Source organism: Narcine bancroftii, chromosome 4 (assembly GCF_036971445.1).
Source record: "Narcine bancroftii isolate sNarBan1 chromosome 4, sNarBan1.hap1, whole genome shotgun sequence".
Taxonomy (NCBI): domain Eukaryota; kingdom Metazoa; phylum Chordata; class Chondrichthyes; order Torpediniformes; family Narcinidae; genus Narcine; species Narcine bancroftii.
In genome coordinates this window covers 313186364-313201914 of record NC_091472.1, presented here as the reverse complement: position 1 = coordinate 313201914, position 15551 = coordinate 313186364, and the positions used below count along the sequence as shown (strand labels likewise).

The window sequence follows — 15551 nt, the reverse complement described above, 5'->3', positions numbered from 1 at the left end:
GAAGGGAAGGTCATGCTTCACGAGCCTAACTGAGTTTTCTGAGGAGGTAACAAAAGTAATTGATGAGGGTAGGGTGGTAGATGTGGTCTACATGGATTTTAGCAATACATTTGACAAGACCCCCCATGAGAAACTCATCTAGAAAGTCGTGAGTCACTTGATCAGTGGAAAAAAGAATTGGTTTGCCGGAAGAAGCAGAGAGTAATAGTGGAAGGAATGTATTCTCCCTGGAGGTCGGTGACTAGTAGTGTCCCGCAGGGATCTGTTCTGGGACCCCTGCTCTTCGTGATTTTTTTTATAAATGACCTGGATGAAGAGGCGGAAGGATGAGTCAGAAAGTTCGTGGATGACACATAGGAGTTCTAGATGGAGCTGAAGGTTTTTGAAGTTTACAAGAAGATGTAGACAGGATGCAGAATTGGGCTGAAAAGTGGCAAATGGATTTCAATCCAGGTAAGTGTGAGGTGATGCACTTTGGAAGGACTAACCAGAAGGCTGAAAACAGGTTTAATGGTTGGTTACTTAAGAGTGTGGATGAAGAGAGGGACCTTGGGCTGCAAATCCATACACCCTCAAAGTCGCTGTTCAGGCTGATAGGATAGGTAAGGAGCCCTATTGGATGCTGGGCTTCATTAATAAGCAGATTAAGTTTAGGGGTAGAGAGGTCATGTAACAACTTTACAAATTTTTGGTAAGACCACACAGAGTATCTTGTTCATTTTGGTCACCTCTTTATAGGAAGGGTGTGGTAGCTATGAAGAGGGTTCAGAGGAGATTTACCAGGATGTTGCCTGGATTGGTAAACAAGTCTTATGAAGCAAGGTTAATGGAGCTGGGTCTTTTGGAGCCTAGAAGGATGAGAGGAGACTTGATAGAGGTCTACAAGATTATGAGAGGTATAGATAGGGTGTGCAGCCAGCACCTGTTTCCCAGGGCAGGAATAGCAAACATCAGAGGGCATTTGTACAAAGTGATGGGAGGGAAGTTTAGGGGAGACATCAGGGAGAGTTTTGGGAGCCTGGAATGCCTTGCTGGGGATAGTGGTGGAAGCTGAAATATTAGGGGCATTTAAGAGAGTCTTAGACAGACACATGGATGAAAAAAAAAATAGAGGGTAATGGGTAGGGAGGGTTTAGTATTTTTTTAGAAAGTGATATATGGGATGGCACAGCATCGAGGGCCGAAGGGCCTGTACTGTGTTCTATTGTTCTATGTTATATGTGGGAAGGAAATCCACAGGGATGTCCATGTTGGGCAGACCAAGGGTGGGAGTATGACCAATAGCAGGTGCAATTTAACTCATAAGCCCAAGGTGTTGCACTTTGGCAGATTATCCAGGCCAGGATTTACACAGTGGATAATAGAGCTTTTAGGAGTGTTTTAGAACAAAAAGACTCAGGGGTACAGGTCCATGAAACTGATGATGCAAGTAGGCAGTGGTGGTGGGGAAGGAGTTGGGCACACTTGCTTTCATCGGTCAGGGCACTGAGCATAAGAGAAGGGAAGCCATGTTACAATGTTGGTGAAATCACACTTGGACTACCGTGCCCGTGTTTGGCCCCTCAGCTAAAGAAAAAGTGTGTTAAGTCAGAAAGGGTGCAGAAAAGATTCACAACAATGTTACCAGATCTGGCAGAATTGGATTATAAGGAGAAGGCTGGATAAGATCGGAGTTTTCTCTCTGGAGCATAAAAATCAAAAGGAAACCCTTTAAAAGTTTAAAAAATCATGATGGCATAAATAAGGTAAAAGGTCATCACTTTTTTGCAGGGTAAGGGAAGTAGGATGCCACGGGTGCTCTATTGTTAATAAGGGATTACTTCAGGTAGTACATGAGTGGGGGGAAAAAAGGTTGAGAACCACTGGTATAGAGTTAATGTGAAAGATTTAAAAGGGACCTGAAGGGAACTGAGTGATTATTGAACAAGCTCCCAGAGGAAGCAGTAGAATTGGGGTCAATTGTGTCATTTGAAAGGCATTTAGACAGGTGCAAGTAAAGGAAAGATTTAGACCGATATGGGCCAACACTGGCAAATGGAAAAGCTTGGCTGGTATGGTTGAGTTTGTGCTGTAGAACCTGATGACTGCAACCTCCATATTCACTGAAGTGGGCATACAGGGCCTCAAGAATGTAAATATGTTGTGTGTTCAGCCCTTTTCTTGTATCTGTTACTCGATACAGGTTTACGAGTTGTATAACGGTGGCTCAGGGCGAGTAATTTATGACATACAGCTGGATTCTGTGAAAAGCATTCAGGAAGAGAATTATAACCATCCTATCTTTCGGTGTCTGAATCCTCGTGGAGAAATAAGGTCAGGGATGACTGCTTACATTGAGTGGATTTTCTCACCGCTGGAGGCTAAATCCTATTCGGTAGGTAGGGAAAACAGGTTACTCCCCTTCACTATCAGATTTCTGAACAATGAATCTACCTCACTTTTTCTCTTTTTTTCACACTAATTATTTATTTTCAAAATATTGTATTTGACGAAATGTAATTTATAGCAATATTTGCACCTGTAATTAACAATACTCCCGCTGCAAAGCAACAATTTTTGTGACACATGTTCTTGACAATAAACCTGATTCTGATTGTAATTCTGAAGAGGGAGAAAGGGTTCTTTCCCACCTCAAGTCACACAGAAACACGTGGTAGGGCAATGAAACACTCAGAGAATTTGGCATTCGTGCAGGAAACAAGGCAGTAAAATTCTACACAAGGTCTCATAAACAGTGGCATGGATAATGTAATGGTTAGCACAGTGCAATTGTAGTGCCTATGACAGGGGTTAGAATCCGGCGCTGTCCATAACAGATTCTCAAGGTGGGGCATGGGGCTTACGGATATTTTAAAGGGGCATAGGAATATTTTGGGAAATAATTGAAAAGTTGGTTTGACCATTTGAAAATGTTGGTTACTGACTTCGATGATAGATTTTGTGATTTAAAGGCAATGGATTTTCCCTCTTGGTTAACTCTGCAATTGTTGGTGGAAGTTCCTGTGCAATACCAAGAAGGGTTATCTGAGTTGCGACATGATGAATCTGGGAAAACTCTGTTCAAAGTGAAAGGAACTATGATGTGGCTGTCTAACGAGATCGAAAAGAAATAGCCTGCAGTGAACTGGAATTCACTGTCTATAGGTAGATTAGACGACCTCCTCTTGGCTCCGCCCCTATCAGTCCCAATATAAACCCTGTTTTCCTGCTTTACCTCTAATTTTCCTGAAGACCATTGAAGATACTGGCCGTTAATTGTAAACTAATAGAAGTGAGTCTGTGCTCCTCACAAATCTCCAAGTACTATCAATCACATTACAATTTCATTAGCTTATTTTTGGAAATGGGATGGAAGCCCTATTGAAGCCAGGCATGTCCAGATCAACCCTTTGTCTCCAGAGGCCCTGGATGAATTCGCCTACTGGTTGGAGTGCATCCAGTCTTATCTAATGGCCACCCAAGATGTCTTCCACTCCAACAGCTTCTGGAGATCAACCCTCCTCTTCTGAGTCAGTCCCAAGGGATACGCAGTCATCAGGGATTACGTGACATTTGAGAAAGCTATCGAAGGCCTGAAGGGCCACTACATGAGGCCTCAGAATGATGTGTTGGCAAGACACCGACTCTCTCGACGTCGGTAATGATAGGGTGAATTGCTGGACGACTATGTTCTGGAACTGTGGACACTGACGAGAAAGTGCCACGATGAAGTGGTCTCAGCCCCGGTGAGAGAAGAACAGCAAATCTAGGATACACTTGTGGCAGGAGTGAGATTGAGGTACATGAGGCCTCAGAATGATGTGCTGGCAAGACACCAACTCTCTCGACGTCGACAATGATGGGGTGAATCGCTGGACGACTATGTTCTGGAACTGTGGACACTGACGAGAAAGTGCCATGATGAAGTGGTCTCAGCTCCGGTGAGAGAAGAACAGTGACTGTTATCGGTGGGGAAGAAGAACCTTGCCAGTACCCTCAATCTGGCAAAATCTCATGAACAGGCCCAAATGGGCATGGACAACCTCTCTAATGAAAGAGGTGCCTTCTCGGAAGACCAGGTCTGCGGAGCACAGCCATCCCCGGTACCAACTACTGTGGCCACATGCAACCATGGATGCTACTTCTGTGAACAAACCAAACACTCCCACTCCAGATGCCCCGCGAAGGATTCCGTGTGTTCAGGATGCGATAAGAGGGGACACTGGGCAAAAGTCTGTCAGGACAAGGGAAACCCCAAGAAGGCGACCATGTGCGCGACCTCCAAACCGTCATATTCCCCGTGCTCAAGCCTCTCCATGCTGCTCACTGCTACCATCTTGCTGCGCCTCATGATGGGAACCGCTACCGGAAGTGGAGCATCAAGGAAATCTGGAAGTGAAGCAATGGCAGGAACAGCGACCATCTTTACGCTCCTTGTGGTTGACGCCATCTTCCTGGCTCTCAGCTCAAGATGATGTCGACAGGGAGAGCAATGCAGCCTCCGGAGTGTTGGCATCAGTCGTTCTCGACCAGGCAAAACCCCACCAGCTGAACAATTCAATGATGCCAGTGAGGGTAAACAGTCATCTGACAGATTGCTTAACAGACACTGGCTCAACGGAGAGCTTTATAACCTCTGCGACTGCTGTATTTATCGAGCGTAGCAATCGTATTCAGTGACTATTCAGGGGTATTGTACAGAAAACAACTAAAAGAGGGGAGTTTTGTAAGTTCCGATTGTATGTATTGGAGGATTTGTGTGCTTCTGTGTTGCCGGGCGTAGACTTCCTGTATCACCTTAAAAGAGTGACCATGGAGTACTCAGGCCCACTCCCCCCCAATCATGGTGCGGAACGGAAGGTTCCAAAAGACAGACACTACATGTGGTCTCTCCACGCTGAATATCAAACTCCCCCCTTGTTTCAGAACCTAACCCCTGACTGTAAGCCCATAGCCACAAAGAGCAGGCGACTGAGAATTTATTAGTGCAGAAACGCACCAGCTTCTTATAGAAAAAAATAATTGAACCTTGCAACAGCCCGTGGAGAAGCCCAGGTTGTAGTCATGATAGGCGGAGAAAAGCCCAGGCTAGTGATTGACTATAGCCAAACTATTAATCGCTTCACGCTCCTGGACGCATACTCCCTCCCCTGAATCTTGGACATGGTGAATGAAATTGTGCAGTACCGGTCTATTCGACCATTGATCTGAAAGCTGCATATCACCAACCACCGATCCGTTTCGAGGACTGTCCCTACATCCCTTTTGGTATTATGAACAGGTCTCAGTCTTCCAGGGGCAATGAAATGGTAAAAAAGTACAAGTTAAGGGCTACTTACTCCTATCTCGACAACATCACCATTTGCAGACACAATCTGGAGGACCACGGTGCCAATCTTCAGAAGTTTTTCCACACAGAATGTCAGTAAGTGTATGTTCCAGACTAAATGTCTAGCTATCCTGGGTTATGTGGTGGAGAATTGCATCATTGGCCCAGACCCCGAGTGTATGCGCCCCTCTTAGACGTCCTGATCCCAAGGCCCACTTCTCTTACTAACCCAGTAGGTACCTCATTATGCTGACAAGGTCAGTCCCCTTTTAAAATCCACCTCCTTTCCATTATTGACCAAAGCCTAGGTGGCTTTTAGCTACGTCAGGAGCTATATCGCTATGGTGGAGAGCAAAGCCTCCAACGTAGCTCTGGCCGCGATACTTAACCAGGAAGGCATGCCAGTAGCTTTCTTTACCCGCACCCTATAGGCCAGGTACACTCAATGAACCTCCAGATGCCCTAACCCGAGGAAGCTGTGGTGTACACACACCAGCCAGTTGCAGTCAATTCATGACAAGCTCGGGCATTACCCATGTAGCTCACTTCGTCAAAGAATTCAACCTGCCCTTCTCTATTGAAGGCATCAAGGAAATGGCCAGGTCATGCCAGTTCTGTGCTGAGTGCACCCTACAAGGTCACGAGCTCCGAAACCTTTCAGTGGAGAAAGAGGCTCAAGCCAATCTGGAGGCCATCAGGTACTGGAGGCAAACCTGACCTGCAGGAAATTTACACTGTTCACCGATCAGCAATAACCATATAACCACTTACAGCACAGAACAGGCCAGTTTGGCCCTACTAGTCCATGCCATAACAAATCCCCACCCTCCTAGTCCCACTGACCAGCACCCGGTCCATACCCCTCCAGTCCTCTCCTATCCATGTAACTATCCAGTCTTTCCTTAAATGTAACCAACGATCCCGCCTCAACCATGTCTGCCGGAAGCTCATTCCACATCCCTACCACCCTTTGCGTAAAGAAATTTCCCCTCGTGTTCCCCTTATAATTTTCCCCCTTCAATCTTAAACCATGCCCTCTAGTTTGAATCTTCCCCACTCTTAATTGAAAAAGCCTATCCACGTTTACTCTGTCTGTCCCTTTTAAAATCTTAAACACCTCTATCAAGTCCCCTCTCAGGATCTGTAGCATTCATGTTCAATAGCACAAAAAGGGGTAAAATAAAGAATGACAAGGTCATGAGGTGGAGGATCGAACTCTCCACCTTTAACTGTGAGATAGTGTATAGGCCAGGTACACTCAATGAACCTCCAGATGCCCTAACCCGAGGAAGCTGTGGTGTACACACACCAGCCAGTTGCAGTCAATTCATGACAAGCTCGGGCATTACCCATGTAGCTCACTTCGTCAAAGAATTCAACCTGCCCTTCTCTATTGAAGGCATCAAGGAAATGGCCAGGTCATGCCAGTTCTGTGCTGAGTGCAAACCGCACTTCTACCACCCTGACAAAGCGCACCTGATAAAAGCTTTCTGCTCCTTCAAACGACTCACTGTCGATTTCAAGGGGCCCCTTCCTTCCACTAATGGAAACGTGTATTTTCTTAACATTATTGAGGAGTACTGGCATTTTCCATTTGCCATCCTTTGCCCAGATTTTCGGGTATCCCGGCTATATTCATAGCGCCCGGGGTTCATCATTTATGAGCGAAGAGCTACACCAATACCTGCTCTTAAGAGGCATCGCCTCAAGCAGGACAACTAGCTACAACCCCTGAGGGAATGGACAAGTTGAAAAAGAGAATGCAGTAGTTTGGAAAGCTGTGAAATTAGATCTCTGGACTAAAGGCCTTCCAGACTCACGCTAGCAGGAGGTTCTGCCCCCCATGCTCCACTCCATAAAATCGCTTCTCTGCATTGTGACCAATGTGACTCCTCATGAACTAATGTTTGCATTCCTGAGGAAATCCACATTGGGTCTCACTCTCCCAGCAAGGCTAATGACACCAGGACCGGTCCTGCTGCAAAAGCACATGAGGAGAAGCGAAATGAACCCGCTGGTAGAGAGAATGCACCTACTGCACGTAAACCTGATGTATGCCCATGTGGCATACCTGGATGGCAGAGAGGACACGGTCTCAATCAGAGGCCTGGCAGCTTCAGGAAACTGAGGTCCCAATGCCCAAAATAGGCCTGGAACCTCCAAATGCCATGTGCAGGGTTCTGTACAACATGGTTCCAACCATACAACCATCAGATCCTGAATCCCCGAATCCCCCTTTGAGTCCCAGTATCCAAGACCCACAGGAGGCACAGGAAGTTCTGGATGAGCAAAGTCCACCAGTTCGCAGGTCCTAGACGAGAATAACCAGGCCCCCAGGCAGACTCAACTTGTAAATAATTGTAAAATGTTTCTGCTGCTAAATGTGGTCTCTATTTTCACCCGCAGGTTCTGAAGGAAGGGGTGAATTCACTGTCTATAGGTAGATTAGATGACCGGCCCCTCTTCTTGGCTCCACCCCCTTCAGTCCTGATATAAACCCTGTTTTCACCCGCAGGTTCTGAAGGAAGGGGTGAATGCAGTGAACTGGAATTCACTGTCGAAAGGTAGATTAGATGACCGGCTCCTCTTCTTGGCTCTGCCCCCATCAGTTCTGATATAAACCTTGTTTTCCCACCTTACCTCCAATTTACCTGAAGACCATTGTAGATATTGGCTGTTAATTGTAAGCTAATAAAAGCATGTCTGTGTTCCACACAGGTCTCCAAGTACTATTAGTCATGTTACATACTCAAACTCGACTACTTTAGCAAGGGAACTATTGATACATTTTCCATCATCTTATTTAGTAGAATATGGCTTCAGTGATGTTAGTGATTTGCTACAAGCTAAGAGAAACCGACTGGAAATTACAAAACATAGAGATTTGAGGTTGAAACTAACAAAATTAGTTCCTTGAATTAAAAAAACCTGCAGCCAGTGTCGGGGCAAGGTTCCCAATGAAGAGATGACAATTGTTGAATGTGTGTTTGAGATGGATGACATATTGAAATCGTAGTTGAATATGAAATATGTGTTCACGACCCTAATTGCATTGAAATACACTTGCAGTAAATGATTTAATTAAAACTTCCTTTGAAATATATAACTTTTTTCCACTAATGGTGGGAGGTACATTTTTTTTAATAATTAAAGTGGGGCCTAGGGCCATAAAGTCTGAGAACCACTGGTCTATAAGGAGCTTGTACATTCTCCCTGTGACACCATGGGCTTCCTCCAGATGCTCCGGTTTCCTCCCATGGAACCAAAGACATACAGTTAATTGGTGACATGGTGTATTTGTCCAGTTCAGGCTTGTGGGCCTGAAGTGCCTGTTATGTGCTCCAAGTCTAAATGTGAAGAATTAATAATAATAATTATGACCAGTTAATCTGATCTGTAGGGTGACCAAGGGAAAGGTAATTTTATGAAAGATCGAACAGTTGCTAGAAACCTGAAATAACCCAATCACGATTAAGGTTTTTTGACATTAACCCTCTTTCCATAATACTATTTAACTTATTTAAGGAGAATGCATCCGGTCACCTTTGAAATTGCCTCTTTGTATCCTTTCTGCCGACTTGGAACTGTCTTGCTCAAAGGGTCAATCATATCTGTTGGACTGAGCGCCTGGTCAGTTTGATTTTGCACACTGAAATGCCAGTCAATATGCAGTGATCAAGCCTCCAGAGCAGACCTTGAATACACATCCTTTGCCTTCATTTGATCTGTCACTGCTTTAAACAGAGATAAGGCAATGAAATACCTAAAAAAATTGTGTCGTGCCACAAGTCGAAAAAGAATACTGTTTGCATCAGGTAAAATGCAGAACATAAAGTCCTAGTGTAAAATTTCATTTTTGTCAACAAATTAAAATGAGATTAAACTATTTTTGAAAACTAAAACGATAAAATTTGTCTGAAAAAACTATTAATTTTACAGAATTTAAATTAATATTATTCCTTTGGGTAAAACAACACTGGTCAATAGTTGAAACTTCTGGCACCAATTTCTGGAATTAAACAGAGGAATAAAGTCTAGGTTGTGTTTGGTTTATTATTTCTCAGCATTTCTTGTCCCCCTCATGAGTTTGGTGGGAAATGAAATACATATTCTGGCTTTTTTTTCAAATAACATAAATTGAAAATTGCATTCCTGGAAAATATGAATCAAAAGTGACTGGGAACCATTTACAAGCACTCTCTCTAGCCGTGGAGTGTGCGTGCTGTGAGCTCAGGCCAGGAAAAGGGTTGCTGAAGTTATTGTGTCTGTCTCCTCCAGGACCTCTCGCCTTGTGGCTGAATGTCTGATAAGTGCTTCTGATCTGAGGCTTGCCACAGCAGCAGTGTTTACAGATCTTTGACTGCATTCCCCTCCCCCAACCCCTTCCCTCACCACCCTCCACTCAAGACCAAAACCAAAATTTGATGAATATTTTTGAAAGCTGAAGGCAGGATTGAGGCTGGAGCCGCTTCACATTTTTTCCTAAAGTATGTAAATAAACAGACTGCTACTTGTGACCAGCAGAAAGTCAAAAATCAAATTAAAATGACTTAGCAGAGATGAAAAGTTGATATAAAATATGGCACACATGAGATGTGATTTTAACAAATTGCCCGTGGGAACGTATAGTGGTTAATAGAGGTGTGAAAGGTTATGAGAGGCATGGATAAGATGGACAGCTAGCACCTTTTTCCCAGGCAATATCAGTGGAGGAAAGTTTGGGGGAGATGTCAGAGATGGGTCTTTTCTACAGATGTATGGTAGAAAGTGTGCGGACCTGCTGCATCACAGTCTGGTATGGGGATACCAATACTCCCAGGCATAAAGCCCTGCAAAAGGTAGTGGACGCAGCCCAGGACATTACAGGCAAAATCCTCCCCTCCATTGAGAACATCTACAGGGAACGTTGCTGTCGGAGAGCGTCAGCAATCATCAGGGATCCGCACCACCCAGCACACGCTCTCTTCTCACTGCCTCCATCGGTAAAGAGGTATAGGTGTCACAAAACTCAGACCACCAGGTTCAGGAACAGCTGACTTCTCAACGACAAACTCAATCAGGGTCTTAGTTAAGGGCTCTGCACTTTATTGTTTGTTTTCCTCTCAATTTGCTTCGAGTTCTTTATTTGTTTACATGTGTAGGTTGTGGACAGTTTTGTTGCAGTACCAATAAGTGGCAATTCTGCCTCTCCTGCAGAAAAAGAATCTCAGGGTTGTATGCGATGTCCATAAATCTGAACTGAACTGAATGCATTGTTGGGATTCGAGATGGAGCCTTGTACAATAGGTAATAGTGATGCAACCACTACTGCAGGGGGAAACCTACTATATCTGCAGGGATGTAACCTGGGAGGCTGGCTCCACCTACTCCCTGCCAATCACCGGCCCCATATAAAGACTCACGCCAGTCCCTTGGGTGGGAGTAGAGCACATGGAGCCAGAAGAGAGGCTGAACCTTGTGTGCAGGTTTTAAGCGAATTAAAGCCTGTAATACAGCCTTCATAGTTTGAGCTTGTTTGTTCGCCCTGCAGCATATCTCAGTAGGGACATTTAAAAGACTCAACAAGAACATCCAACATATTATTTTGTGCAATTCTAGCACCAAATACTGGATCCCACTACCAGACACAGCTTCCCCTCCCCTCTCTGATTTCTGTAGGAGTTGCTCCCTTTGTGAATCTCTCAACTCTTTCCACCAATTTCCCTTTTGTTACCTACCCCTGTGACTGCAAGAAGAGCCACACTTACACTTCCTCCCACCATCACCATTTGGGACCTTAAGCAACACTTTTGAATCATCAGGGGTCATCGACTGCATCCGGTGTTCCCGATGCAGCCTTCTCTATAATGGGGAGACTGGATGCAAACTGGAGATCATAATTTTCAGCATTTTCACTCTGTCCACTGCAACCTCCCCGTGACTACCACTTTAATTTTGCAACCATCGCCACACTGACATGTCTGTCCAACACCTCGTACTGCCAAATTGAGGCCACCTGCAAAATTTAAGGAACATCTCAGCAGTGTCCAACCAGACAGCAGCAATATCAACCTCCAATTTCCATTAACCCCCTCATCCCCCCAGTCTCGCTTTCCCTCACCCCCTGTCTCTCTTAATCCAACTCCCCACCCCTTCCTTCTCCTATCAGAGGGTGATCTTTCTTAGCCCCGTGGCCTCTTCCCCTCTTACTACTTAGCTTTTTCCTCTACTATCCGACTCATATCCACCTATCGCCTCTCACCTGTATGCATTTACTCCTCCCCTTTCCCTTTCTCCCACCTTTTTGTTCAGGGGTATGCCTGACTTTCACCACTCCCCATGAAGGGTTCAGGCCTGAAACGTCAACTGGCTTTTGCTTCCTATTGGTGCTGAGTGACCTGCTGAGATGCCCCAGCGATTTTGTGTACTGCACAGGAGACCAGCAGCTGCAGACTTCAATTACATTCAAATATCCTTCTCTTTTTCCCATCAACTTCCTCCACTATGCAGTATCTCATTAAAATATCAACTTCTATTAATGATTGCAGTGCACTGTAACACAATTACTCGTTAACCTCACTCTGTAAATTCAATATATTCAAGGTTCAAGGTTGTAATGCAATTAGACATTAAAATGTAACATCCATGATATACTTTAACTTTTGTCTGCTGTAAGGCAAACAAAGAGTCACCATTAGTATTGCCCAGTGCCCCTTTTATAGGAGTAAGAGAAGCAAAAAAGAGTCCCTTCAGAGACACTGAGTGTCCGTGGATTCCCCTCCAGTGCTTCTGCAGCCGCACAGAGTCCTGTTCGATCCCTCAGCAACCTGAGCGCCATTCCAAACCTCTGACAAGATCAGGAAGCCTTCGGTGCCCTTCTGGCCCTCATCACCCTCTCGAGTCCTGGCTCCAATACCTTGTGGCTTTGCATTTCTTCTAATCGATTGCATTTCTGGTTGCTGCTTTGCCTTCCTTCAGGTGGACGTCCCGATCCATATCCTGAATGGGGACTCCGCATTAGTGACCTTCACAGGCATTGGGTATGACAAGCGCATCCTGGGCACTTGTGCTTCTTTTAATGACCCATCTTCCTTCTTTGGAGCCCCAGGTGTACAACGAGCTCCGGTCATTGGGCAGGTGAGACCTATGTTGGATAGTGGTTAAATTGCTTGGGGAGTAATCCAGAAATTTGGACAAAAAAATCTCAAGAGTCCAATTCAAATCCCTGTAACTGTAAAATCTCTGTTCAAATAATAATTTGAATTAGTTATTTTTTAAAAAACACTATGATTTAAAAATACATTACACTATGGGAGAAGCTATTTAAATTTTAAATTTAAGTTTTATTTACAGAACAGTAGAAGTCTGAGTTCTAGAACAGCCATTCTCAATGGGGACCACAGCACATTTAAGGGGGGCATGGACTGAAATCATAAAATAGTTTTGATGTTTTTTATATAGTCAGTGTGAGAGAAGTATGGAAGAATCCAAAACTTGACTGCTTCACAGGGAAAACTTTGCTCACAGTCCTAGCCATAAAAGGTTAAGAATGACTGTTCTGGGGGCGTATAAAAGCATGACGGCCATAGATAAGGGTAGGGGTGTCTAAAACTAACGGGCATAGGTTTCAGGTGAGAGGGGAAGGATAGAAAGGGAACCTGAAGGGCAACTTTTGCACACAGTAGATGGTGGCTATGTGGCACAAGCTTCCAGAGGAAGTGGTAATTACAATGTTTAAATGTAAATGGGGATCAGAAGCATTTAGAGAGAAAGGGGCCAAACACAGACAAATGTGATGGACTCAGTAGGCAACTTGGCCACCATGGATGAGTTGAACTGAGAGGTTTGCTTCCATGCTGTAAAACTCTGACTACAATATCACCAAGATTCTTTGGCTTGGCTTCGCGGATGAAGATTTATGGAGAGGGTAAAAGTCCACGTCAGCTGCAGGCTCGTTTGTGGCTGACAAGTCCGATGCGGGACAGGCAGACATGGTTGCAGCGGCTGCAGGGGAAAATTGGTTGGTTGGGGTTGGGTGTTGGGTTTTTCCTCCTTTGCCTTTTGTCAGTGAGGTGGGCTCTGCGGTCTTCTTCAAAGGAGGTTGCTGCCCGCCAAACTGTGAGGCGCCAAGATGCACGGTTTGAGGCGATATCAGCCCACTGGTAGTGGTCAATGTGGCAGGCACCAAGAGATTTCTTTAGGCAGTCCTTGTACCTTTTCTTTGGTGCACCTCTGTCACAGTGGCCAGTGGAGAGCTCGCCATATAATACGATCTTGGGAAGGCGATGGTCCTCCATTCTGGAGGAATTAGCCAAGATTAGCCATAATGCATATAACGTCATAGACCAGCAACAATAGAAATTCACCAAGACTCTCTTAAAGTGTCTCCTTATCCCTGCTTAGTAAGTGCCAGCCTGATCAGAGGCTTTACCCTGTAACCTTTTTTTTGTGGGGGGGAAGGGGTGTTAATTATCTTTAAAGTTATTGTTCTTATTTCGGTCGGCTCCGTTGAGGGGGAGGAAACTGAAGATGGAGCAACAGTTAAATTTTAAAGAATGTCACTGAAAATAAAGTTAAATTTATAAATTCATGCAAGAGAAGTTTGTTCATTGTAATTTCAGTGTAGTATTTTTGTCTTTTAAACTGTTTATTCTTAATGCAGGCGTATTAGTTAGGCCTCGTGAGAGTAAGTCTCAAACAACCAGAAAATGCACTTATCCGGCATCTTCCAATCCCTACTGATGCTGCATACCAAATGTTTTACTGTATTTGATTATTTCATATGAAATTCACGTCATTTTTAACATATGGCAATATTTGTACTGGAGATGCACTTGAGAAGGGCACAGGCTCGAAATGTTACTAATATATCTTTACCTTCCATGCTTGCTGTGAGAACTGCTGAGTTCCTCCACCATTTCTGTGTTTTTTACTCAATGTACGGGAGAGATTTTGCTCCATTGCAACAAATGACTTTTTAAATAAAAGGGTATTTTGATATTTCTTGCAGCTGATGTTTATGTCAGAGGAGCGGATTTCTTTTGGGAATATTCCTGTCTTCACAAAAAGTAGCCGCTTCATCTTTCTGTACAACGTTTCGGAGACAGAGGTCATCACCTACAGCTGGCACTCGATGTCAGCGCATGTCAGTGAGGTAAAAGATCCATCAGCTTGCCCAAAGTGCTGGATGGTCATACCGTAAAATTGGTACCAGATCGAATTTTGTTTGACTTTGTCTTCATTGCATATAATGGGCAATAATGTTTTATTTTTCTGCTAAGGATGGTACTCGTATATTGGTTGCAAGGTCCATGTGATCAGAACCAGATTCGGGTTTAGTGTCATGAACGCGTGCCACAAAATTTGTTGCAGTGTTATGCATTACAGGTACAAAATTGCTATAAATTGCAGTTCCTTTAATGCAAGATTTAAGATATAAATAATTAGTGTCAAAGTGTGAAAATAAAGTGAGGTAGTGCCTCTAGGGCCATTGTCCATTCAGAAATCTGATGGCGGAGGGAAGAAGCTGTTTTTATACCATTGGGTGTGTGTCTTCAGGCTCCTCTACCTCCTTCTGATGGTAGCAGTGAGAAGAGAGCCTGGCCAGGGTTATGAGGGTCCTTGATCATAGATGCTGGTTTCTTGAGATATCACCTCATGTCGACATCCTTACTGGAGTGAAGATTGATGGCCATGATATGGCGATGGCCAAGTTCGCAACCCTCTGCAGCATTTTCCTGTTCTTTGCATTGGCCCTTCTATATGATGTACCTGGTCGCCATGCTAAATAATCACTGAATAAGCAACTGCTGCGACCGTGCCTGCCTGTCCCGCATCGGACTTGTCAGTCACCAACGTGCCTGCAGCAGATTTGGACCTACCCCTCCATAAATCTTCGTCCGCAAAGCCAAGCCAAAGAAAAGAAAGAAAAGTATATAGATAGGAAAGCTTTAGAAGGAGATGGATGGATGCAGGCAAATGAGGCTGACCTAGAATGCCAACTTTATCAGAATAGATGAGTTGGGCTGAAGGGCCTGATCCATGTCTCCATGACATTTTAGGTTCTCAATTTTGGTTTTGGCTCATTGTGAAGAAGATCCTTAATCCATTCTCCCTTTCTGACTGCATCCAAAACCCCTGCTCTCAGGAATCATTTTCCTTCCATCATTTTCTGTCAGGCTAATAAGACAGCAGTGTTTATTAAATTACTCCAAACCTCCATAAACTCATAAACCCAAATCAATATTCTATTAAACTATTCATC

General features: G+C 44.4%; 1 protein-coding gene across 12 annotated transcripts in view; it reads left to right on the top strand.

Moving 5' to 3' along the window:
* Nucleotides 1–15551, top strand: part of cfap65 (cilia and flagella associated protein 65) — a 213429-nt gene that overhangs the window by 150519 nt on the left and 47359 nt on the right. For 11 of the 12 annotated variants that reach the window (XM_069935942.1, XM_069935939.1, XM_069935940.1 and 8 more), the window contains 3 exons: nucleotides 2183–2374; nucleotides 12266–12424; nucleotides 14298–14441. In XM_069935942.1, the coding sequence (XP_069792043.1) occupies nucleotides 2183–2374; nucleotides 12266–12424; nucleotides 14298–14441 (495 nt within the window). The remainder of the gene's footprint in view (nucleotides 1–2182; nucleotides 2375–12265; nucleotides 12425–14297; nucleotides 14442–15551) is intronic. The other variant, XM_069935947.1, reaches the window with a different exon arrangement.